This window comes from Coturnix japonica, unplaced genomic scaffold (assembly GCF_054131305.1).
Source record: "Coturnix japonica strain WE unplaced genomic scaffold, WE-NBRP24 Scf040, whole genome shotgun sequence".
NCBI classification, from domain to species: domain Eukaryota; kingdom Metazoa; phylum Chordata; class Aves; order Galliformes; family Phasianidae; genus Coturnix; species Coturnix japonica.
In genome coordinates, this window is record NW_028188943.1 from 5,082,083 (window position 1) to 5,104,747 (window position 22,665).

At 48.4% G+C, this 22,665-nt stretch overlaps 2 protein-coding genes and 2 long non-coding RNA genes across 5 annotated transcripts; 3 read left to right on the forward strand and 1 right to left on the reverse strand.

Annotated features, from left to right (window-relative positions):
* Positions 1 to 1,653: 1,653 nt before the first annotated feature.
* Positions 1,654 to 4,672, reverse strand: LOC146753095 (uncharacterized). 2 transcript variants are annotated; one of them, XM_085531111.1, is made up of 3 exons: positions 4,385 to 4,672; positions 3,588 to 4,293; positions 1,654 to 3,422 (listed from the first exon to the last, which is right to left on the reverse strand). In XM_085531111.1, exons 2-3 carry the CDS (start codon positions 3,937 to 3,939, stop codon positions 2,623 to 2,625), a joined length of 1,152 nt encoding a protein of 383 aa, XP_085387237.1. In that variant the 5' UTR covers positions 3,940 to 4,293; positions 4,385 to 4,672; the 3' UTR covers positions 1,654 to 2,622. The 2 variants fall into 2 exon arrangements, with proteins under 2 accessions (XP_085387237.1, XP_085387236.1); XM_085531110.1 differs by having other exon boundaries at positions 1,654 to 4,293.
* Positions 4,673 to 5,842: 1,170 nt separating this feature from the next.
* LOC146753096 (E3 ubiquitin-protein ligase PHF7-like) lies at positions 5,843 to 7,009 on the forward strand. Its single transcript, XM_085531214.1, has 4 exons — positions 5,843 to 6,033; positions 6,175 to 6,266; positions 6,358 to 6,456; positions 6,702 to 7,009. Exons 1-4 carry the CDS (start codon positions 5,979 to 5,981, stop codon positions 6,828 to 6,830), a joined length of 375 nt encoding a protein of 124 aa, XP_085387340.1. The 5' UTR covers positions 5,843 to 5,978; the 3' UTR covers positions 6,831 to 7,009.
* An 82-nt stretch (positions 7,010 to 7,091) lies between these two features.
* On the forward strand, positions 7,092 to 8,335 carry LOC146753097 (uncharacterized). Its single transcript, XR_014940339.1, has 4 exons — positions 7,092 to 7,178; positions 7,270 to 7,705; positions 7,857 to 7,975; positions 8,141 to 8,335. It is a non-coding gene; the product is annotated as an uncharacterized LOC146753097 (long non-coding RNA).
* Positions 8,336 to 12,189: 3,854 nt separating this feature from the next.
* On the forward strand, positions 12,190 to 20,741 carry LOC116654023 (uncharacterized). The gene is made up of 3 exons (XR_014940260.1): positions 12,190 to 12,629; positions 17,615 to 17,769; positions 20,139 to 20,741. It is a non-coding gene; the product is annotated as an uncharacterized LOC116654023 (long non-coding RNA).
* Positions 20,742 to 22,665: the final 1,924 nt, after the last annotated feature.

A 22,665-nucleotide genomic window follows, 5' to 3' on the forward strand; every position in this document is an offset into this window, starting at 1 on the left:
TGGCTGAGGACGCAGTGTGCATTCTGTTAATTAATCTGATCCAGTCTGTGTCAGTGCAAGGCTTCCTCATACATGACGTTGGCTTTTTTTTGTTATAATTCTGTATGAAAAAGCAAGCAGACAGATAGCCTTTAACCACCCAACAGCCTGGAAGGCAGGGGAAGCCGACTGGACTGCTTGTTGGAGGCATGGAGCAGGAACAAGGAATGTCAGTTCTGCCACTTATTCACTATTTGACTCTGGACGAAGCATCTACCCTCTGCACACCTAATTTCATTAAAAACAAATCAGGAGGGTATGCCAAGGTTATTGTTTTTCTGATTACCCCAGAGCCCTTCCTTGCATGGAAGGCCTTTCAGAGAAGGGATTCGCTCAGAAAATAGTAATCCATCATTCAGGTGCCAAGAAATCACAAAAATGCAGGCTGAGCCATGAACAAGCTGTGTCACCAAAGCATATTTCTGCTTCAGTGTGACAAACACCTGAGCAAACAAGCTGTGGGAATAAACATAATCAAAGGTTATTAGTTAATAGGGACTAATCTCCCACAAACACTTGTGTACTGAAGCAGGCTCTTTCAAAAACACAGGTTCGGTCGCAGAAGGAATTCAGCTAATCTGGAGTTTGTTTTCTCCTGCCTGCTGTGTGGTATGTGGTAGAAATCACACACCGGGTCTTCCTGGCAAACCAGAATTGCTTTTGTTGATGTCCATTTCTCCATCTCTGCTCAGAAGCAATCGTGGGTTTGGATGTGCTTAGATAGCATCACTCGTATGGTAAGCTCTGCTCAGCCTGCTGTCATATGGGGAAGTGTATTGCTAATAGGGCCATGTGAAGAACAAAACTCTTCAAAGAGGTGAATATGCATCTTTTGAGTGATGTGTTTTACACTATGAACCTTTGAAAAACTGCTCTGGTGAAGCAGAGGGGATTGTGAACTGCAGCATATGAGAGCTGACAAAGCTATCGTGTTGGCCACAGCTATGCAAGAGAGGGAACAGGTTCTGCTCCCTAGGAGAAGACACAGCCCCTGCCTCCTCCTCAGTATCTGTGCAGCAGGCTCTAAGGTTGCTCCCCAAACCAGGTAAGATGCTCAAGTGCTTACAAAGGAAAGGCTTTATGTGTTATTTCTGTCTGTCCCTAACTGTTCCAACGTGAGCCCCACAGCAGCAGCACGGAAGGACCTGCCTTTCTTACTGAAGCCCACAGGACTGTCTATGAGCCTCAAGTCAAACCCATGCTTAAGTAGCTGTTACATGAAGTCCCACCACAGCTGGGGACTGTGTCAGTGATGAAGTCACCCCCGACCTCTGCATCACAGCCTGAAACACTTTGTTGCCCAAAAATGCAGCTTTTTTTAAGAATTAACTCATCTAACATCAAATGGATTTCATTATCTTTCCACAGAATGAATCAATAATAGCGGGCAGAGATCCTAATGCCATTTACCAGCATTAGTTTACACTCTTTGTGGAAATCTCCTTTCTCGTGGATTACAGTAAAGCAGAATTTATCAGGACTGCAGCGAAGCCGGGGGCATCGCTTTTGGTTTCTGATCACAGCTCTACCTTCCTCCACCAAGAAAACAGCAAATGATTAGTCATATAGTGCTTATTGATTTAGTAGTCTTCATTTTTAAAATTATGTTTTCCAGGATTGTTTTTTTTTTTTTTTTATTATTATTATTACTGAAGCAAATTGTAACACACTGAATTGGAAGCTGGTTAACTCCTCCCTATCTCTGCTTTTATAGCTCATTTTCTCTCTGATTGAACAAAAGCCATTAAGTGAGAACTGTTTTTTCTAAACACAGGAAATAAAAGGCAGGCTTCATAAGGATGTATCATGCTCAGATCGTTTGTGCTTCCTTCCTTCTCACAACCTGCTGCAATTCCTACCCTTCTATCCCAACCGTTTTACCCTAATTTTTATGTGAGAATATCTATTAACAGAATCATACAGCAGATAACTGATGATAACAAGTACATTTGAATAAACAGTCACACAAAACACATTTTCTATTCCTACGACCAGGAGGGAGATAACAGATCCTAACCTCCAGATCAGAGCAGGACCAGATAATCTCAAAGCCTTGCTCCCTCTGCTCTACAGGTACACTCCTGCTTTTCAAGGAGTACTCGGATGAAGTACAATAGGAAGCTCCAGTCTGCCTTCCATGCAGATGATTTCCAGAGACTCAGGAAGAGGAAAGAACATCACTGGAACAAGGACCACAGGGATGGATTCAGATGACATTGGATAGGAAGGGGAGATCGTTCACGGCTGCTCCTATGACATCAGTAGGGCCAGCTGGTGATGTTAACTGATATACAGGAACAGCTGAAACATTGCTAACTGTCTATCACAGAGTGCTTTTTGCCATGGGTTTTGCTTATCGCACACAGTGTGCAGCAGCGCCTGGAGCAGCCCCGGCCTTTACACTGCACGGTACTATTGACATTGCGAGTGATTTATAACAAAGCCAAACATGACACAGAAATAGGGTGGGGAAATTTATTAAGGGATATAATAAACATATGTATAATAATAATAAATAAATAAATAAATAATATTATATAATATCATAAAATAAACTATATAAATAATACTCCCGAGGCATCACTAGGGCTGGCTGGTGATGTGCCGGGCCCGACGTGTTACCCGGGAGCGGCTCCGGCCCTGGGCTGGCCCTCGCCGCCTGGACCGGCTCGTGCGGCGTCTTCGGGGCTGGCTGCCGGTCTCTGCAGCCCGACGATGGAGAGGCGAGCGGCTTCGAGTCCGGGCCCGTGCTGGATGTCTGGATGGGCTTCCGTCGGCTGTTCTGGAAGCCCTGGAGGACCCTGGTGCTGCCGGTGTGGTGTAGCTGCAGCTCTGAGCACCTGGGCTTGCTGTCTGCCTGCTCCCAAGGTGTCTCTGGGGCTGGCTCAGAGATTCTGGGGCCCAGTGCCGCAATGGAGAGCGGCTTCTTGTCTGGGCCCGCAGTCCCTGCCTGCACCTGAGGTTGTATCCCAGTGCAGGGCAGCCCCTCGAGGACCGAGAGGTCCCCTGGCTGGCAGAGTCTGAGCTGCTGCTCTCAGCAATTGGGGCAGCATTATGGATTCTTCTACGGTGTCTTCTGGACTCATTAAAGGTGTTTTCATCCCTCTGTAGATGTGGCATGCCTCTCCTGCAGTCCGTCCTGTGCTGGATGGACAGGCTGCTGCTCGCAGGCGCACAAGACTGGATAGCTGGCTCCGATGGTGCCTGGCTGGTGGTGATGGAGCTGCTACTCTCTGTTGTCAAAGAGCTTTCGGTTGCCTGCAGTCCGTGCTCGCTGGTGGTGTCGGAGCTGCTGCTCTCGGGTGTCAGGGAGCTCTGAGATGGCTGCAGTCCCTGCTGGCTGGTGGTGCTGAGGCCAGCAAGAGCTGAGCTGGTGCTGGAGGCTGTAAGGGAAGGCAGGAAGGTGAGCAGGATGGAATTCCAGCCATGGGGTGGAACTGGCTCCCGTTTATCCGGAGCTGGAGGGATTTGAGCAGGGCCGCTCTGAGCAGCCGCTGCCAGGCCTGGCCTGGCCCCAGCCCAGCAGCACGCGGCTGTTTGCCTCTTACAGGTGCCCTCTCCAGCACAGACGTTGCACTCCCATTCGGTTCTGCTATTACTCAGGTAGGAGCAACGGCGGTGTGTGCCTCGTGCAGCACAGTAGCTGCAGAGGAGCAGCTGCCAGGGCCTGTGGAAAGCAACAGGTTGTGGCCGTGAGGACAAAGTGCCGTGAGCCAGGGAGTGCCTGGCACAGCTCTGGTGCTCAGTCTGTGCTCCCCCAGCCCGTGGTGAGGCTGCAATGCCACGTGGAGCCCCAGAGGGCAGCTGAGAACACTCACCCCTCTCCTGACCGCAATCTGCCATAGGGGTAAAGGCAGTTTCTGGCATGGCACCGTCGATACCAAACTGCCAGCGCTTCATAGGCGTTGTTGTCGTACCATTCTGGAAATCTGCCAGAGAAGGGAGGGAATGTGATGAGCACTCACTGACCCAGAACTAAAACTAACCCATAAAATCCATCCCCATCCACCTTATCCCTGCTTCCAGCTTCCCAATGACACTGAGGCCCATGTTAATGGCTGCCAAGGGCCAGGCCTTGCGGGGCAGTCCTTGGGCAGGCACAGCTCATGTGCCCTCACATCTCAAGAGCTGGATGAAAGACACCAACCTGTCTGGGATATGGATCCCCACAGTCAGCAAGTCTCGAAGAAATGTCCGTCTCTCTCTGCAGTGGGGGCACTGGATGCTGAGATACCCAGAGCTCAGGGCCATTCTCTGCAGCAGAAACACAAGCAGTGTGGGTGTGAGCCGGGCCTGGTGCTGCTGAGCGCCTGCGGTGCCCGCGGGGCGAGGGGAGGGCTCCTACCTGGATGCAGGCCCGGTGGAACCAGGCGTGTTGGCAGGCTGCGCACACCATGGTGCTGTACGACCTGCTGTCACCTACAGGCTCCATGCAGATGACACAGGTCGTGTCCGGCTCCGGTGCTGCCTGCACTGCCTGCTGTGGGCGGTGCACCCTGCAGAAGGACCTGGAGGAAGATGGAAGGGATGGGCGAGGTGAGAAGGGCTGCCAGGAGGGCAGAGGAATGGGAAGGAGCCCCAGGCCTTGGCTCTGGCTCTGTCAGGCTGCTGGGAGGTGTCACAGCGCGTTCCTTGCTGCTTTGGCTGGTGCTGACAGCAGGGTTGGAGGCCCACAGGACACACCTGGCAGCCCTTACCTGAACACTCCAAAGTACTGGGTGACACACTGGCCCTCGTGGGCGCAGGGGAGATGGAAGCTCCTCTCACATCCCGGCTCTGCGCAAGTGATGCTGGCCCCCAAAGTGCCACAGACGAAGCAGAACTGGAAAGAGCAGAGCAGCCCCATCAGCTGCAGGCTCAGGGCCTACGCAGTGGGCCCCGCACCTCTGGGCAGGGCTTAGGATGCGGGCAGGGCTGGGTGGCACTCTGCAGAGCTGCCTTGTGAACAGGGCTGGTCTGCAAGAGCAGGGATTTCTCCTGGAGCTGGGAGGAGGGGCTGGGATTGCTTTCTGGGGACCAGGCTGAGCTCTACTGGCACCAAGCTCCCTGTTCCGGTCCAGTGCTCACCGTCTGCTTTGCCTCCATCACTGTGCGTATCAGGTCTTCAAAGCAAAAACGTGCCTCATGATTATCTTGCGCGTTTTCACAAAGACCGCTGGCAAATCTCTGTACAGGAGGAAAGAGCACGGTCGAGTTAGGGCAGAAAGGAGGGAATCACTGATGGGAGGAAGGTGGCAGGAGACTCAAGGGAACTCACCGCACAAAATTCATGGTAATACAGTCTACGAATCCTCTTTCTGCGGCCAAGGATGTCCGAGTCTTCATCCTGTAGGCCACAGAGCACGCATGCTGGAGAGGAGAGAGTAACAGCAGTGAGCGCCTTGCAGGGCCAGGTGCCCCCGGGGGCTGTCCCAGGGGCTGCTCTGTGCCGGCTGTGCCAGCTGAGGGGCAGGGCCGCAGGCTGTGGATGCAGGGATACTTGGCTCTCACCTGGCTCTCCCGAGCCGGCAGCCTCCTGTGTGCGTGTCGACCGCAACCAAGTGCAGAGTGTCTGTCCCATCACTGCTGGGCTTCGTCCTCTGCGTGCCAACCTATGGAGAAGCGGGACGAGGCTGAGCCCCTTCCTCCCTGCTCACCTCACCGGTTCGCACTGAGCTCGGCCTGAGCCCCACAGCCTCAGCTCTGCTCCACAGCCAACATGTCACAATGGCCGTTCCATTCTGACGCCATTCTTGGATGACCTCAGCCCCGTGAGGTGTGATGGCATCACAGAGGGTGGCACGGAACAGCCATTGTGACACATTGGCTGTGGATCAGAGCTGAGGCTGTGGGGCACAGGCTGAGCTCAGTGCGAACCGGTGAGGTGAGCAGGGAGGAAGGGGCTCAGCCTCGTCCCGCTTCTCCATAGGTTGGCACGCAGAGGACGAAGCCCAGCAGTGATGGGACAGACACTCTGCACTTGGTTGAGGTCGACGCGCGGCTTGGGAGAGCCAGGTGAGAGCCAAGTATCCCTGCATCCACGGCCTGCGGCCCTGCCCCTCAGCTGGCACAGCCGGCACAGAGCAGCCCCTGGGACAGCCCCCGGGGGCACCTGGCCCTGCAAGGCGCTCACTGCTGTTACTCTCTCCTCTCCAGCATGCGTGCTCTGTGGCCTACAGGATGAAGACTCGGACATCCTTGGCCGCAGAAAGAGGATTCGTAGACTGTATTACCATGAATTTTGTGCGGTGAGTTCCCTTGAGTCTCCTGCCACCTTCCTCCCATCAGTGATTCCCTCCTTTCTGCCCTAACTCGACCGTGCTCTTTCCTCCTGTACAGAGATTTGCCAGCGGTCTTTGTGAAAACGCGCAAGATAATCATGAGGCACGTTTTTGCTTTGAAGACCTGATACGCACAGTGATGGAGGCAAAGCAGACGGTGAGCACTGGACCGGAACAGGGAGCTTGGTGCCAGTAGAGCTCAGCCTGGTCCCCAGAAAGCAATCCCAGCCCCTCCTCCCAGCTCCAGGAGAAATCCCTGCTCTTGCAGACCAGCCCTGTTCACAAGGCAGCTCTGCAGAGTGCCACCCAGCCCTGCCCGCATCCTAAGCCCTGCCCAGAGGTGAGGGGCCCACTGCGTAGGCCCTGAGCCTGCAGCTGATGGGGCTGCTCTGCTCTTTCCAGTTCTGCTTCGTCTGTGGCAGTTTGGGGGCCAGCATCACCTGCGCAGAGCCGGGATGTGAGAGGAGCTTCCATCTCCCCTGCGCCTACGAGGGCCAGTGTGTCACCCAATACTTGGGGGAGTTTAGGTAAGAGCTGCCAGGTGTGTCCTGTGGGCCTCTAACCCTGCTGTCAGCACCAGCCAAAGCAGCAAGGAACGCGCTGTGACACCTCCCAGCAGCCTGACAGAGCCAGAGCCAAGGCCTGGGGCTCCTTCCCATTCCTCTGCCCTCCTGGCAGCCCTTCTCACCTCGCCCATCCCTTCCATCTTCCTCCAGGTCCTTCTGCAGGGAGCACAGCCCACAGCAGGCAGTGCAGGCAGCACCGGAGCCAGACACGACCTGTGTCATCTGCATGGAGCCTGTAGGTGACAGCAGGTCGTACAGCACCATGTCATGCCCAGCTTGCCAGCACGCCTGGTTCCACCGGGCCTGCATCCAGGTAGGAGCCCTCCCCTCTCCCCGCGGGCATCACAGGCGCTCAGCAGCACCAGGCCTGGCTCACACCCACACTGCTTGTGTTTCTGCTGCAGAGAATGGCCCTGAGCTCTGGGATTCTCAACTTCCAGTGCCCCCACTGCAGAGACATAATGATGTTTCTTCGAGACTTGCTGACTGTGGGGATCCATATCCCAGACAGGTTGGTGTCTTTCATCCAGCTCTTGAGATGTGAGGGCACAAGAGCTGTGCCTGCCCAAGGACTGCCCTGCAAGGTCTGGCCCTTGGCAGCCATTAACATGGGCCTCAGTGTCATTGGGAAGCTGGAAGCAGGGATAAGGTGGATGGGGATGGATTTTATGGGTTAGTTTTAGTTCTGGGTCAGTGAGCGCTCATCACATTCCCTCCCTTCTCTGGCAGTGTTGAAGAATGGGAGGAGAACAACGCCTATGAAGCACTGGCAGTTTGGTATCGACGGTGCCATGCCAGAAACTGCCTTTACCCCTATGGCAGATTGCGGTCAGGAGAGGGGTGAGTGTTCTCAGCTGCCCTCTGGGGCTCTACGTGGCATTGCAGCCTCACCACGGGCTGGGGGAGCGCAGACTGAGCACCAGAGCTGTGCCGGGCACTCCCTGGCTCACGGCACTTTGTCCTCACGGCCACAACCCGTTGCTTTCCACAGGCCCTGGCAGCTGCTCCTCTGCAGCTACTGTGCTGCACGAGGCACACACCGCCGTTGCTCCTACCTGAGTGATAGCAGAACCGAATGGGAGTGCAATGCCTGTGCTGGAGAGGACACCTGTAAGAGGCAAACAGCCGTGTGCTGCTGGGCTGGGGCCAGGCCAGGCCTGGCAGCGGCTGCTCAGAGCGGCCCTGCTCAAATCCCTCCAGCTCCAGATAAACGGGAGCCAGTTCCACCCCATGGCTGGAATTCCATCCTGCTCACCTTCCTGCCTTCCCTTACAGCCTCCAGCACCAGCTCAGCTCTTGCTGGCCTCAGCACCACCAGCCAGCAGGGACTGCAGCCATCTCAGAGCTCCCTGACACCCGAGAGCAGCAGCTCCGACACCACCAGCGAGCACGGACTGCAGGCAACCGAAAGCTCTTTGACAACAGAGAGCAGCAGCTCCATCACCACCAGACAGGCACCATCGGAGCCAGCTATCCAGTCTTGTGCGCCTGCGAGCAGCAGCCTGTCCATCCAGCAGAGGACGGACTGCAGGAGAGGCATGCCACATCTACAGAGGGATGAAAACACCTTTAATGAGTCCAGAAGACACCGTAGAAGAATCCATAATGCTGCCCCAATTGCTCAGAGCAGCAGCTCAGACTCTGCCAGCCAGGGGACCTCTCGGTCCTCGAGGGGCTGCCCTGCACTGGGATACAACCTCAGGTGCAGGCAGGGACTGCGGGCCCAGACAAGAAGCCGCTCTCCATTGCGGCACTGGGCCCCAGAATCTCTGAGCCGGCCCCAGAGACACCTTGGGAGCAGGCAGACAGCAAGCCCAGGTGCTCAGAGCTGCAGCTACACCACACCGGCAGCACCAGGGTCCTCCAGGGCTTCCAGAACAGCCGATGGAAGCCCATCCAGACATCCAGCGCGGGCCCGGACTCGAAGCCGCTCGCCTCTCCATCGTCGGGCTGCAGAGACCGGCAGCCAGCCCCGAAGACGCCGCACGAGCCGGTCCAGGCAGCGAGGGCCAACCCAGGGCCGGAGCCGCTCCCGGGTAACACGTCGGGCCCGGCACATCACCAGCCAGCCCTAGTGATGCCGCAGGAGTATTATTTATATAGTTTATTTTATGATATAATATTATTTATTTATTTATTATTATTATACATATGTTTATTATATCCCTTAATAAATTTCCCCACCCTATTTCTGTGTCATGTTTGGCTTTGTTATAAATCACTCGCAATGTCAATAGTACCGTGCAGTGTAAAGGCCGGGGCTGCTCCAGGCGCTGCTGCACACTGTGTGCGATAAGCAAAACCCATGGCAAAAAGCACTCTGTGATAGACAGTTAGCAATGTTTCAGCTGTTCCTGTATATCAGTTAACATCACCAGCTGGCCCTACTGATGTCATAGGAGCAGCCGTGAACGATCTCCCCTTCCTATCCAATGTCATCTGAATCCATCCCTGTGGTCCTTGTTCCAGTGATGTTCTTTCCTCTTCCTGAGTCTCTGGAAATCATCTGCATGGAAGGCAGACTGGAGCTTCCTATTGTACTTCATCCGAGTACTCCTTGAAAAGCAGGAGTGTACCTGTAGAGCAGAGGGAGCAAGGCTTTGAGATTATCTGGTCCTGCTCTGATCTGGAGGTTAGGATCTGTTATCTCCCTCCTGGTCGTAGGAATAGAAAATGTGTTTTGTGTGACTGTTTATTCAAATGTACTTGTTATCATCAGTTATCTGCTGTATGATTCTGTTAATAGATATTCTCACATAAAAATTAGGGTAAAACGGTTGGGATAGAAGGGTAGGAATTGCAGCAGGTGGTGAGAAAGAAGGAAGCACAAACGATCTGAGCATGATACATCCTTATGAAGCCTGACTTTTATTTCCTGTGTTTAGAAAAAACAGTTCTCACTTAATGGCTTTTGTTCAATCAGAGAGAAAATGAGCTATAAAAGCAGAGATAGGGAGGAGTTAACCAGCTTCCAATTCAGTGTGTTACAATTTGCTTCAGTAATAATAATAAAAAAAAAAAAAAAAAAAAACAATCCTGGAAAACATAATTTTAAAAATGAAGACTACTAAATCAATAAGCACTATATGACTAATCATTTGCTGTTTTCTTGGTGGAGGAAGGTAGAGCTGTGATCAGAAACCAAAAGCGATGCCCCCAGCTTCGCTGCAGTCCTGATAAATTCTGCTTTACTGTAATCCACGAGAAAGGAGATTTCCACAGAGAGTGTAAACTAATGCTGGTAAATGGCATTAGGATCTCTGCCCGCTATTATTGATTCATTCTGTGGAAAGATAATGAAATCCATTTGATGTTAGATGAGTTAATTCTTAAAAAAAGCTGCATTTTTGGGCAACAAAGTGTTTCAGGCTGAGATGCAGAGGTCGGGGGTGACTTCATCACTGACACAGTCCCCAGCTGTGGTGGGACTTCATGTAACAGCTACTTAAGCATGGGTTTGACTTGAGGCTCATAGACAGTCCTGTGGGCTTCAGTAAGAAAGGCAGGTCCTTCCGTGCTGCTGCTGTGGGGCTCACGTTGGAACAGTTAGGGACAGACAGAAATAACACATAAAGCCTTTCCTTTGTAAGCACTTGAGCATCTTACCTGGTTTGGGGAGCAGCCTTAGAGCCTGCTGCACAGATACTGAGGAGGAGGCAGGGGCTGTGTCTTCTCCTAGGGAGCAGAACCTGTTCCCTCTCTTGCATAGCTGTGGCCAACACGATAGCTTTGTCAGCTCTCATATGCTGCAGTTCACAATCCCCTCTGCTTGACCAGAGCAGTTTTTCAAAGGTTCATAGTGTAAAACACATCACTCAAAAGATGCATATTCACCTCTTTGAAGAGTTTTGTTTATCACATGGCCCTATTAGCAATACACTTCCCCATATGACAGCAGGCTGAGCAGAGCTTACCATACGAGTGATGCTATCTAAGCACATCCAAACCCACGATTGCTTCTGAGCAGAGATGGAGAAATGGACATCAACAAAAGCAATTCTGGTTTGCCAGGAAGACCCGGTGTGTGATTTCTACCACATACCACACAGCAGGCAGGAGAAAACAAACTCCAGATTAGCTGAATTCCTTCTGCGACCGAACCTGTGTTTTGAAAGAGCCTGCTTCAGTACACAAGTGTTTGTGGGAGATTAGTCCCTATTAACTAATAACCTTTGATTATGTTTATTCCCACAGCTTGTTTGCTCAGGTGTTTGTCACACTGAAGCAGAAATATGCTTTGGTGACACAGCTTGTTCATGGCTCAGCCTGCATTTTTGTGATTTCTTGGCACCTGAATGATGGATTACTATTTTCTGAGCGAATCCCTTCTCTGAAAGGCCTTCCATGCAAGGAAGGGCTCTGGGGTAATTAGAAAAACAATAACCTTGGCATACCCTCCTGATTTGTTTTTAATGAAATTAGGTGTGCAGAGGGTAGATGCTTCGTCCAGAGTCAAATAGTGAATAAGTGGCAGAACTGACATTCCTTGTTCCTGCTCCATGCCTCCAACAAGCAGTCCAGTCGGCTTCTCCTGCCTTCCAGGCTGTTGGGTGGTTAAAGGCTATCTGTCTGCTTGCTTTTTCATACAGAATTATAACAAAAAAAAGCCAACGTCATGTATGAGGAAGCCTTGCACTGACACAGACTGGATCAGATTAATTAACAGAATGCACACTGCGTCCTCAGCCAGTGCTCAGCAGCTCAGTTGTAGTAAACTGATGTTACCTTTAGAACAACCCTGTGAAGCATCATCTCCATAGGGATAAGGAAATATAAACAGAGTGAATGAAGTTATTTGTCCAAATCCACAGAGGCAATCTTGGACAGAGCTTTGGTCTCCTCTCTGTTAGACTGCACTGCACATCTCTGCCTGGGTGCTGAAAAAAAAGGGAGCTCCTGGACAAATGAGTGAGGAGCTTCCAGGACCTCAGCCTTGAATTTGGAAGATTCACATTTCTAAAGCTGTTGTCACTCTGGCAGCAATCCTTTGGAAAGGTAACATTACCTCTTGACAACTCGACGTGGGTGCAGTGCCTCTGCAAAACTGTGCTGTCCATGTAAGTGTGCACCAGGATATGTGAAGGAAGGCAGGTAATGTGGTAACAGAAATGCTGCACCAGCACACCTATGTCTCTAGAGAAAGGGCTTTTCTGGAGAAGATGGCACTAGATGCCCTTGTAAAAGGACAAGAAGTTCTGTGCAATGAGATGCACAGCCATTGCATTGCCTTGGCCTTAGCTGCAGGGGTTTGCCTTTAAAAAGGGGCTGAGGGGAATTCTGAACCTCTTGAAAGACAGTGCTAGGTCTTCATTCCCACTCTTCATTTCTAAACCCCTACACCTCTTATTTTTTTATTTCCTGGGCTATAACTATAAGCTGCCCGAATTGCTGGTTTTCAATCTGCTTCCCACTGGTCCCGTCGCAAAATCTGATAGACTAAATACCCTTTTCTCTGTAGAGCTGGTGCTGGGTTGAAAGTGGTGAAGGCTGAAGTCCTGCCTCGGTGTTTTGAGGTGGTGTTCCTCAGGTGACAGCGCTGCAAGCTTTCCAAACCATATTGCCACGGGAGTCACATTTGGGATCTGCTCCTTGTGGCATTTTTGTGGTGACACTCTCCAGCCAGTTCATCATCTGAAGGGAGAGAAACTGGACTCTCTTGTCTAAGAGCAGAAGGCTTTGCTGGAACTGAAGACCAGATAATGTACTGACAGGCTCACGTCCCTGTACAGGACCTGACTTTGCTGTCTTTCACAGAACATTTAAGGTAAGTTTAATGGACAGATTTCTCTATTAGTAGCTGGACTGGTACTGCCAGTTCTTTGAATCATAAACCAGGTGCAGTAATTACTGTCACACTGCTCTGTGTTGATTTTCTACCAAAGAGTATAAGACTCTTCTTGCCATTCCTACTTCCATCCCATCCATCTCTGATCAGATCAACGTGGCTGACTTTGCTTCTTTTCTGGGGTAAAAGCACATATCTTTGTAGATAGCTCAGATGCCATCTGTCAGAGGTAAACGAGGATGCCCACCTTTACATTTGCGAATGAAATAGTATTCAGGATGTTGGAGAGATGTGTGATGTTAGGGGGTAATGAAGTGAGGAGACTGCTATTGTGCCTCCATATATTAAGGTAATCGTGGCTGAAACAGGGGGGAGCAAAGCAGATCTAGGCTGAACAAATAAGTTCTCATATGTCAGCATCATGAGATGCAGCAGCTCCTATGCATCTCCACATGTCTGCCTGTTACAGGAACATGAAAATGTGTGCATGGCCACATAAACAAGCACAAACACTGTGACACAGCAAAAAGTGCCTGCAAGAAGAGAGAGCTAAAAAAGACTGATGGAATGATAGCAGCATCCAAACTTCCTGCCAGGGTGTGCTGTGGGTGGCAGGATAAATCTATTTCTTCCCCTCTAGGAACAGCTGCCTGCTGGAGAGAACCAGGCAGTGTACTAGCTTAGCATTGCAGTTTATTAGAAGAGTTTCTTAATAAACGGGTCAGAGCGATAGAAGAGCCATTCCAGTGCTGAAAGCTGAGGAGCTGCTGTTCCTTGTTCATGGAGACTTGGTGGAAGAGGAAGCAGCTAAGAGACAGACTTTAGCCATGGGAGGGAAAAGGATAGGAAGCTGCATTCCAGTTGGTCCACAAGGAACATTTGTTGCTTGCAGCTTAAGGGATTTATTCCTTACTTAATGTGTTACAGCCTCAGGGAAGGTGGGAAGGATCACTCTGCTGCTTATCTGCCAGTGTATCTCTAAACTGGTGCTTGTTAGTATGGAGAAGCTGATAGCATCCCTCTGGTACACTCAGACTAGAGCTAGCAGTTGCTTGGAGTCTGTTCTCAGCCAAACCTTGTCTCCTCAGTGCTCACTGTTGCTCGGAGTCCTGTGTTTTCTGCCTTAAAAACTTTGGGCTACCTTGGCCATAATGAAGATGTCCTCGCTTGGGCTGAAGTCGGTTACCTCTCTGAGCAGCAGGTCTCTCTTGAAGGCCTTGACATGCTGCCTAATGTCTGGCTACACATAACGATCTACAGCATGATGAAACAAATGTCTGACTGCAAAAAAGGTGGGTGTTTGCTTTACTCGTAGAAGTCCCCACCCGTCTGGGGAAAGTCTAATGACATCAAAAGGGTTGGAGGACTGAATCACTGTCAGAGGCCTCCCTGTGCTCCAGTCCTACAAGGCAGCTCAGCAGAGCCCAGAGTTAGGAAAGAACCTCATAAGGGTTAAAAACATCCATCAGTGAGCACTGGCCCATGGCTGAGGCCAAGTCAGGCTCCAACAGTTGCTCTCACGGTCATCTTATTGCAGTGGAGTGGGTCAGGCATATCTCAGGCAAAGGTCTCCCACCCCAAAAGGCATATGCGAAAAGAGAAACCCTATGCAAAACATTGGTGCATCCAGCTTTCCTCAGTTTCCTGGTTCTTAGGAGTGTTTCTGGATCATTTCAATTCTTAAAAATTAAAATACTAAAGTAATACCAAAACAGTCATCAAGCATTCCCTGCACGAGAATATCTTTTAGTAAATAAAACACTTGGTAACTTTAGGTATCCCTTTTTATTTACTGCATATGTGGTTTCCGGCAAATAAAAGTTCAGATGTGTTTTCAAGACAAAAAAGAGGTAGAAAAATATCGACAAAAATGTCATGGGCTCCTGACGAAGAAGAAATGGGTCTATTTCAGACCCTGTGAAAATGGAAGGAGACTTGAAATGTCATTCAAGATGGGTTTATGTGCCCAAAAGCTTTCCTCATTTTTTTCTTTCCCTCCAGCTATAATGATCGGTCTTTTAAAAGATATTAGCCTTATTGACATCCTTAGATGATCACAGCACAACCACCTTGCTGCCACAATCTCTAAATTCCAGCCTTCCTCCCCCTGCTCTCCCTCCTCCTCTGTGCACTGTGCCTGAGGATGCTCAGTCCTGACTCTGACCTCTGTTTGGGTAAATGCTGTCCCTGGTGTAGGGCAAGTCGCTGTGGTGCTGCTCTCAGAATGCCCTGTGCAGGCAGACTTGGTGGCTTCCTTACGCTGTGCTAACATTTCTGGTGATCCTCATAGTAAAACTTGGCAGATAACAGGGTTTTATACAAAGAGATGCACATTTCTGTGTAATTTTCTCCCTTTTGTTACTAATCATATCACTGCAAAACATAGTTTACAGCATTATAAATAGGATCTGTTGCTGGAGGGGATTGTACAGCTTCTGTCAACTTTTCAGCACCCAAATGTGAAACAGAAGCAATTAAATTCCGAGGGGAAAAAAGTAACAGCGTGGAACACATCAGAAATCAGGTCATGAATTCACACAGATGGGAAAGCCAGGAAGCAGAGGGAAAGCAGGATTTTGATTGACTCACCGTCAACAGTAAATGAGCCATTGGCGGTTTACTGTCAATTTTTTGCCTTTTAATCTTCAAGTTCCAGAGGTGATGGCACCCTCCTCAACCCACTGCTTGGGGGAGGGGAAGGAGAGGGAAGTGGGGCAGGAAAAGCCATGGCCAGAGTTCAGGTCAGAGCAGGGTCAGCATCACAGAGGGAGGAAGGCAGGTTTTTTTGTTCTCTAAATCTAATAAGCAGAGCTAAAATTAAACGATATCCAGGCAATACAGTCATGAGCGTTAAAAATATGCCACCCGAAAGGCATCCTGAGGTCTCCGCAGATTAAATAATAATAGCTTTGTGTTAGTAACTAGAGGTATTGGCCAGCTCCAAACCCCACAGTGGGAACTGCCATACAAACATAACTGAGTGCAATGCTTGCTCTGGGGAGGCAGGAAGGAGCAGACACCTCCCAGCTGAAGGCAAGAGCTTCTGTTTGCTCTTATAAAGCATCTGCTGAATTGCTTGTGAGGAAGGGGATGCAGTGTTCAAATCACTCCTCTCCTGTGTCAGCCCAGTGTCCTCCAGTGCAAAACCAGCTGCAAGCTGGCAGCGCACAGCAGGGCACTGCACAGGAGCTGCTTGCTAAGGCTGTGCCCAAAGGCTGTCCCAGACTCAATGGGATTTTGCAAACCATGTGTGTTTTTAGCATGTAGCAACTCAGTATAGACCTCCTTTTCGAGCAGCAGTGCAGAGCTTCTGAGAATGAAGCAATCAGTTATAAAAGTAACCTTGCAGCTAAGCTTCAAGGGGGAGTTCTACACGTCAGCAAATTTTTGCTGTTTATTCATTCTAGACATACTTACAGACTAATTCTCCTCTTACTCTGATTTTATATCAATTACTCACCATTGATTGAGTGGAGTTAATTTAAATTTACAGCAGTGTAAGTGAGGAAAAGCTGCTCATAATCAGCAGCAAGTTCATTTTGCCACCTTTACTCACCATGAATAGTACCTCACTCATTGAATAATCCTATAAATTCCTCTCGGGGTTTCTTGCAGAATAGGATATGTGATCTGAGTAAGGATGGCAAACACTTTTCATACTTTTCAAATCAATTACTCCAGCAGACTGGACTTGGTGATACAGCACCAGATTCTATGTGTACACCCAAGATTTATAGAGAAAAACGACCTGGTAATACTGTGTGTCCTGTAAAAAAGGAGCAAGGCCATACCACGATTTAAACCCTTGAGTCAGAGCTGACACAAAGAATTCAAACTTAATCTGAGAGCCTCAGATGTTCAGCTATGCATTCTTCATAATATTCTTATGTGCAGATTTTAATGGCATTTCCTGCCTACTGCATGGCTTGGAGTCTGGGAGAGGTGTGATGTAAGAAAGGAGAAAAAACATTATCACAGCACTATTTGGGCAGACACCATTGGAACACTCTTTTCCATGAGAGACCATCCATTCACATTGTGTATTTTCATGTGCTTCGGAAGTGATTACTTGATTTCCTCTTACTGTTAGAAAAAGAAAATGAAATGGTATTAGAGCAGGGTAATACTTGCTAAATTTTTAACTGAGAAACCACATTCACAATGGCAGCCCTTATGCAGCCTATGCTTGTTGCAATGCTATGCTGAGATGGTAATAGCAGGGCAGCAAAGTCTTTGGATACAGCAAATGAGAACAAACCCAAATGCAGCAGCCACAGATGGAGAAGTGAAAGACAAGAATTGCCTACCTCTGTAGAGCCTCAGGTAGGCAGGGACTGCCAGCAAGAGATGCCCTCAGCTCCACTGCCAACCCTTAAATGAGGTCTGGGAAGGGGTGAATCCTGCCTCCACCCCTTCCAGTTATTCAGCTGCACTGCTTGCACCTGAGCTCTCCTGGGTTGGCCCTGCCTTCCCACATGCTCCATCACTGTTTCAGACCATGACTGAGCATTTCCACAAGGGATTTCCCTGAATGAGACCAGCTTCACTAAGGGCTGATGAACTCAGAATTCCTCAGTAGTGGATCAGTTTTACATTTCCTATGTTAAATCAAAGCTTAGAAACTTAAGAATTAAGTTATATGTTTTTGTTTTTACCAGAACAATTTTGTTATCACTCAGGAGACATAGAGAAATGTATAAAATAATTAACCACACTTATTAATCATTTGAGAATGATTTATCTTGAAGACAAGCACTCAGTAAGCAGAAATTATATTAAATTCTTAATCAAACAGAATAGAAGCTTAGAACAAAAGCCCTTTTATAGGGTTATCTGATGTGATCTACAGTAGGAGATAGGATCTGTGCCTCTGCAGAGGATTGTGTATTCTTTCTGTTGAGCCAGCCATTTTGCCAGGGGATAGGCCTAAAACTGTATGTTTTTCTTGCTTTGCCAATCCAAAGGAACAGGAAAGGATGCAGAGATCAGGAAGCAGCAGAGCTGATGTCAAGAACAAGCTCAAGAGGCATGGATTGATTTCCTTCAGTTTAAGTCCTCGGCCCTACAGCAGGATCTGTTATCACTGTGATACAGGGTGGATATGTGTCCATGCACTCAGGTACGTTGCCAATTCTACTATCATGATTCAGACCCTATTGTTACTGAAGAGGTGGAGAGGGAATCTCCCCCAGTGTAGGTGGAAGGGCGGCAGCTGGACGTGGTGCAGACACAGCCCTGGTGATGGCTGAGACCAGAGCTCAGGATTGCACAGCCTGTGCCTGGCTCTGCACGTTGCGTGACAAATGGAAATTGCTTGTCTCTACCTGACTGCATGTGTTTCCACTTGATGGGTTTTGTATTTACGTGTCTCCATTGGAGGAATGTGCAAGTATGGAAGCGCAGAAATTTTCAGGACCTGTAAGCAACCTGGCTTCTTTGATTTCTTCTTTTAAAAATAGTTCTGTGATTCTTTTCTAACAGGAAAAAAAAAAAAAAAAAAAAAAAAAAAAAAAGCATTCTTTCAGCAAAATGAATAAGAGACACAAAGATGTTTTGATATCTGAGATGACTCCATATCAATGAAGCCATCTCATGAGTCTCATGGTGATACTGCTGGCCACACACACTTGGCAATGAGCAGCTGAGCCAACCTTAGTTCTATATCAAGCCCAGGGAATGGTAGGGCAATTTTAGTGTGTGCAGGGCAAAGCAGGTGTTCTGTGGCATGGACAAGGCAGCACATGTGACCAATAGGTGCATCCATAGATGTTTGTGTGGTTTGTGGTGGGCAAATCAGGAAAATGCAAATAGGAACTTGTTTACATTTGCTATTGATCTGTTAGATTATTTATTTGACCTTCTGCTTCAATTCATTGCCACTTACAGTCCTGCCTACTTAGACTGTAAACCTTTCAGGAAAAGGATTATTCCTAGCCTGGAGGCTTCTTGATATTGCGTGAATCCCCAGGTGATTCTGTGATAATAATAACAGTCAAGAAGACAGGAAAAAAAAGGTTTTAAATGCACTGTGGTAAATGCTTGCAAGGGAAGATTCATGGAAACACCAGAAGAAATGGGGTAACCTTGATATGGATACGTCTAAACTAGTAACTAAAAGAGTTGGAGAGAAAGACTGGGGAAGGACCATATAACCAACAGGCAGACAACTGAACTATATTTAAGATGGTCGTTTTTAAAAGGAAGCTTATGGAAGGGAATTTTGCTCTAGTTACAGGCAAAACAGTGGGAACTAGACTCAAAGGGCCAAATAACTCCCATCTCTGGTCTGGTGTCCAGCATACACAGGGAAAGGACACAAAGTCAGCAGCCTGTGTGATAAGAGCATCCCAAGTTCTTGCATCCCCAGGTCTTGCCATTGCTTTCCCCAGAGATGCTCAGAGCCGCTCTGAATTCCCTGCTGAGACCCTGACCTCTTGTCCTGCAGATTACACAGCTGGTTGGCTAAAACCTCTCTGGCACAGACAGCGTTCTCAAGGAATACACATGGATCTCTGCTCAGGAGCAGAGGGAGGCAGAGAGGTACAGAGAGCCCTTGGAGGCTTTCATCTGCCTTGTCGGCGAGTCTGGCTATTTCTCCCTGGCTGCAGAAGCCAGCTATGATTTAAAGTGAGTTATCAGCTTGCCTCTAATCATATTTCAGTAGTTTGCTACTGTTAATAGCTTCCAATATAGCTGATATCCAGAGGAATTCTGGACCCAGTCCTGACTGTGATACTGCTCAGGGTAACAACTCCATGCAGACAATTGCTGTTATACAGACATTTCCAAAACTGCAAGGGAAGCTCCATAACTCAGCAAACACCAAATGCAAAGTTAGCAAACACAAACCTGAGTCTTCTCTTGGGTATCCAGTGCCATCTTTAAACCCAACCTTTACAAAGCAGCAATGTTTGAGGTGGTGCACAGAATAGGTGGAGCTTTATGAACAAACAGCTAGTCAGTATTTTATTTCCTTCTCATTGTTTGGCATATGGCTGCAGGCTTTGCTTGCTGGACACAATTCAAACCATACTCTGGAGAGAAGATCATTAATTTTGTCAGAGTGGGTTTTTTGGGGGGGTCATAGCAGCAAGCTGCCAACTAACTTAGTTGCACAGCATCTCAGGTTGGTGCGGGCAGATGATGGGTTTGGGTTTCTGTTTGGGAGGCAGGGATGTTACAGTAGGGAATTTCCTAGTTTTGTGCTGCTCAATTTAAATCCCCTATGTCTAATTTTTAGGTCCGACTTAGCGTTATGAAGCATCTCTCATTTTAACCATTTATTTTATCCATTAGTTTTGGTTGGAGTCAGGGACCGAGAACAGAGGGTCAACCCAATGGGTGGGTGATCTCTCCTGGTGCTTGGTTTAATCATTTTGCTTAGTACTGGGAAAATCCATCCCTCTAGACATTCAGGCATGGATTGTAGACATGAAATTAGACATTCAGCAACATCAGCCTTGAGACCTTCCTCTTCTTTCTTTGCAGTTCCTGGTATTTGCTGTACCTCTTCATCCCTGCAATAGACAAGTAGAGATCCTATGGAAAACATCCACTCTCAGTCAAACATCTTGCTCTTCTGAAGCATAGGTCTGCCATGTGCAATGTGTGAATCAGGCTTCTGCCTGCAAATAGTATGTGATAGAACAGGAAGGGACCAGATTGCTAGAAATATGTGCAAAGGAGCTGGATTTGCTAGGTCTTCATGTTACATTTGCACCTGCTATTTCCTGCCTTCTAAATACATGACATTTCAGTATCAGCAATTTCTTCAGGGCTTTGCTTCTCTTATGTATGCTTGTGCACGTATATGTGCATAAATTCATTGGGGGTTTTTTTTGTTGGTTTTTTTTTGTTGGTTTTTTTTGTTTTTTTGTGGTTTTTTGTTTGTTTGTTTGTTTGTTTTTGTAAAAGCAAACTGAAACTTCAGAAATTCCATTGTGTGAGTTGAGCTTCATTCCTAGGTGATTCATTGGTTACATGGGAACATTTATCCAGACTGTATAGACTTCTACCATCCGGGCTGTGGGAGTACCTGATAGCAGGAGTGCGTGGTTATCTTCCTTGTAGGTCAGCTGAAGGTCCACGCTGAAGGACATGGCACTTGCAGGCACGTAAGCTGAAGAACAGAATGCAGAGTCCACGGAAACTTGCCGCCCATCAACGATAAGAAAGAAGAATGGACTCCTGTTGTAGAAGATGGGAGAGTGAAACAGATGCCTCGGCTCAACAAAACACCAGTACGAGCTGGTTTGGACTACCCCCCACTAAAAGGTTGGAAGTTCACAGCGGGGTAGACTACTAGCCTTCATCCAATGACCACCGGAGACCCCCACCCCATTTTTAGGACGCATGTTCAAGAGAGTCGGACAATATGTTAATAATTTCTCAGAATTCCAGGCCATTTCTGTGAAACGTAATGAATATGTAAATGTTCTGTCTGTAAATATGTACCTAGACCTTTTCTTGGAGTGCGAGTCCTCTTGGATTATGCGTGTATGCGTGTGCGTGTGTGCGTGCATGTGCGTGTGTGCGCGTGTGTGTGCGCGCGCGTGTGTGTGTGCGTGTGTGTGCGTGTGTGTGTCTGTGCGTGTGTGTGTGTGTGTGTGAGAGTGTGTGTGTGTGTGCGTGTGTGTGTCTATGCGTGTGTGTGTGTGTGTGTGAGAGTGTGTGTGTGTGTGCGTGTGTGTGTGTGCGTGTGTGTGTCTGTGCGTGTGTGTGTGTGCGTGTGCTTTTGTGCGTGTGTGTGCGTGTGTGTGTGCGTGTTCGTGTGTGCGTGTGTGTGCGTGTGTGTGTGTGCATGTGCGTGTGTGCGCATGTGCGTGTGTGCGTGTGTGTGTGCGTGAGTGTGTGCGCGCATGTGCGTGTGTGTGCATGACTATGGAAAAAGAAAAGATGATACAAATGGGAATTTGGGAAAATGAAATGGGAAAATGGACATTACCTGATGGATGGGTGGTTTTACCAAAATCAGTAGCTATGAGGGTGTTACGGAGGTTCCATGTTACATTGGGGTACTCAGGCCTTAGTGGATCAGTTTGCCAATAATTATATGTGTACAGGGCTATGTAACATAGCAAAGGGGATTGTTAATGGATATATGACTTGCTGGAGGGTGAATGCAAAGAATATGAGAAAAAGAATCCCAGGAGGGCGAGAATTGGCTTATCGACCCTTCGCAAGGATCCAGTTGGACTTTACTGAACTCCCTAAAACTGGGAGATATAAATATTTATTAGTGATTGTAGACCATCTTACAAACTATGTTGAGGCATTCCCTAAAGCACAAACAGTAGTGAAGGTACTATTAGAAAATATAATTCCTCGATATGGAATTAGAGAAGCAATAGATTCTGACAGGGGACCTCATTTTGTGTCAAAGGTTACACGTGACACAATGAAAATTCTAAGGATTAAATGGGAATATCATATTCCTTGGCACCCTCAGAGCTCTGGTAAAGTAGAACGAATGAATGGGGAAATTAAAAAACAACTTAGAAAATTAATGATAGGAACTAAGACATCTTGGATAAAATGCTTGCTGTTAGCTCTGTTAAATATATGTGTGAAGCCCAGAACTGATCTGGGAATTTCGCCTTTTGAAATGCTGTATGGTATGCCCTATAATCTTGAAATACCTCTTGGTCACCCCCATTTACAAGATGATCAATTAAAATCTTATACAATTAATGAATGGGTGCAAGGAACTACAAGAAGGATCTGATTGCACAGCAGTCCCCATTGGAGATAGCAATCCATAGGATACAGCCAGGGGATGGGGTCCTAATAAAAACTTGGAAAGAAGCTACACTAACACCACAAGGGGAAGGTCCCTATGTTGTTTTATTTACTGCAGAAACAGCTATTCGAACCGCAGAGAGAGGATGGACTCATGCCAGCCGTGTTAAAGGACCCATCGGTGACGAGAAGTGGGAGGTAGCTCCCGGGAGTGACGACTTGAAGCTCACACTGCGACAAGCCCAATGGGTATTCCAGGTAAAGGCTTCCCCTGAAG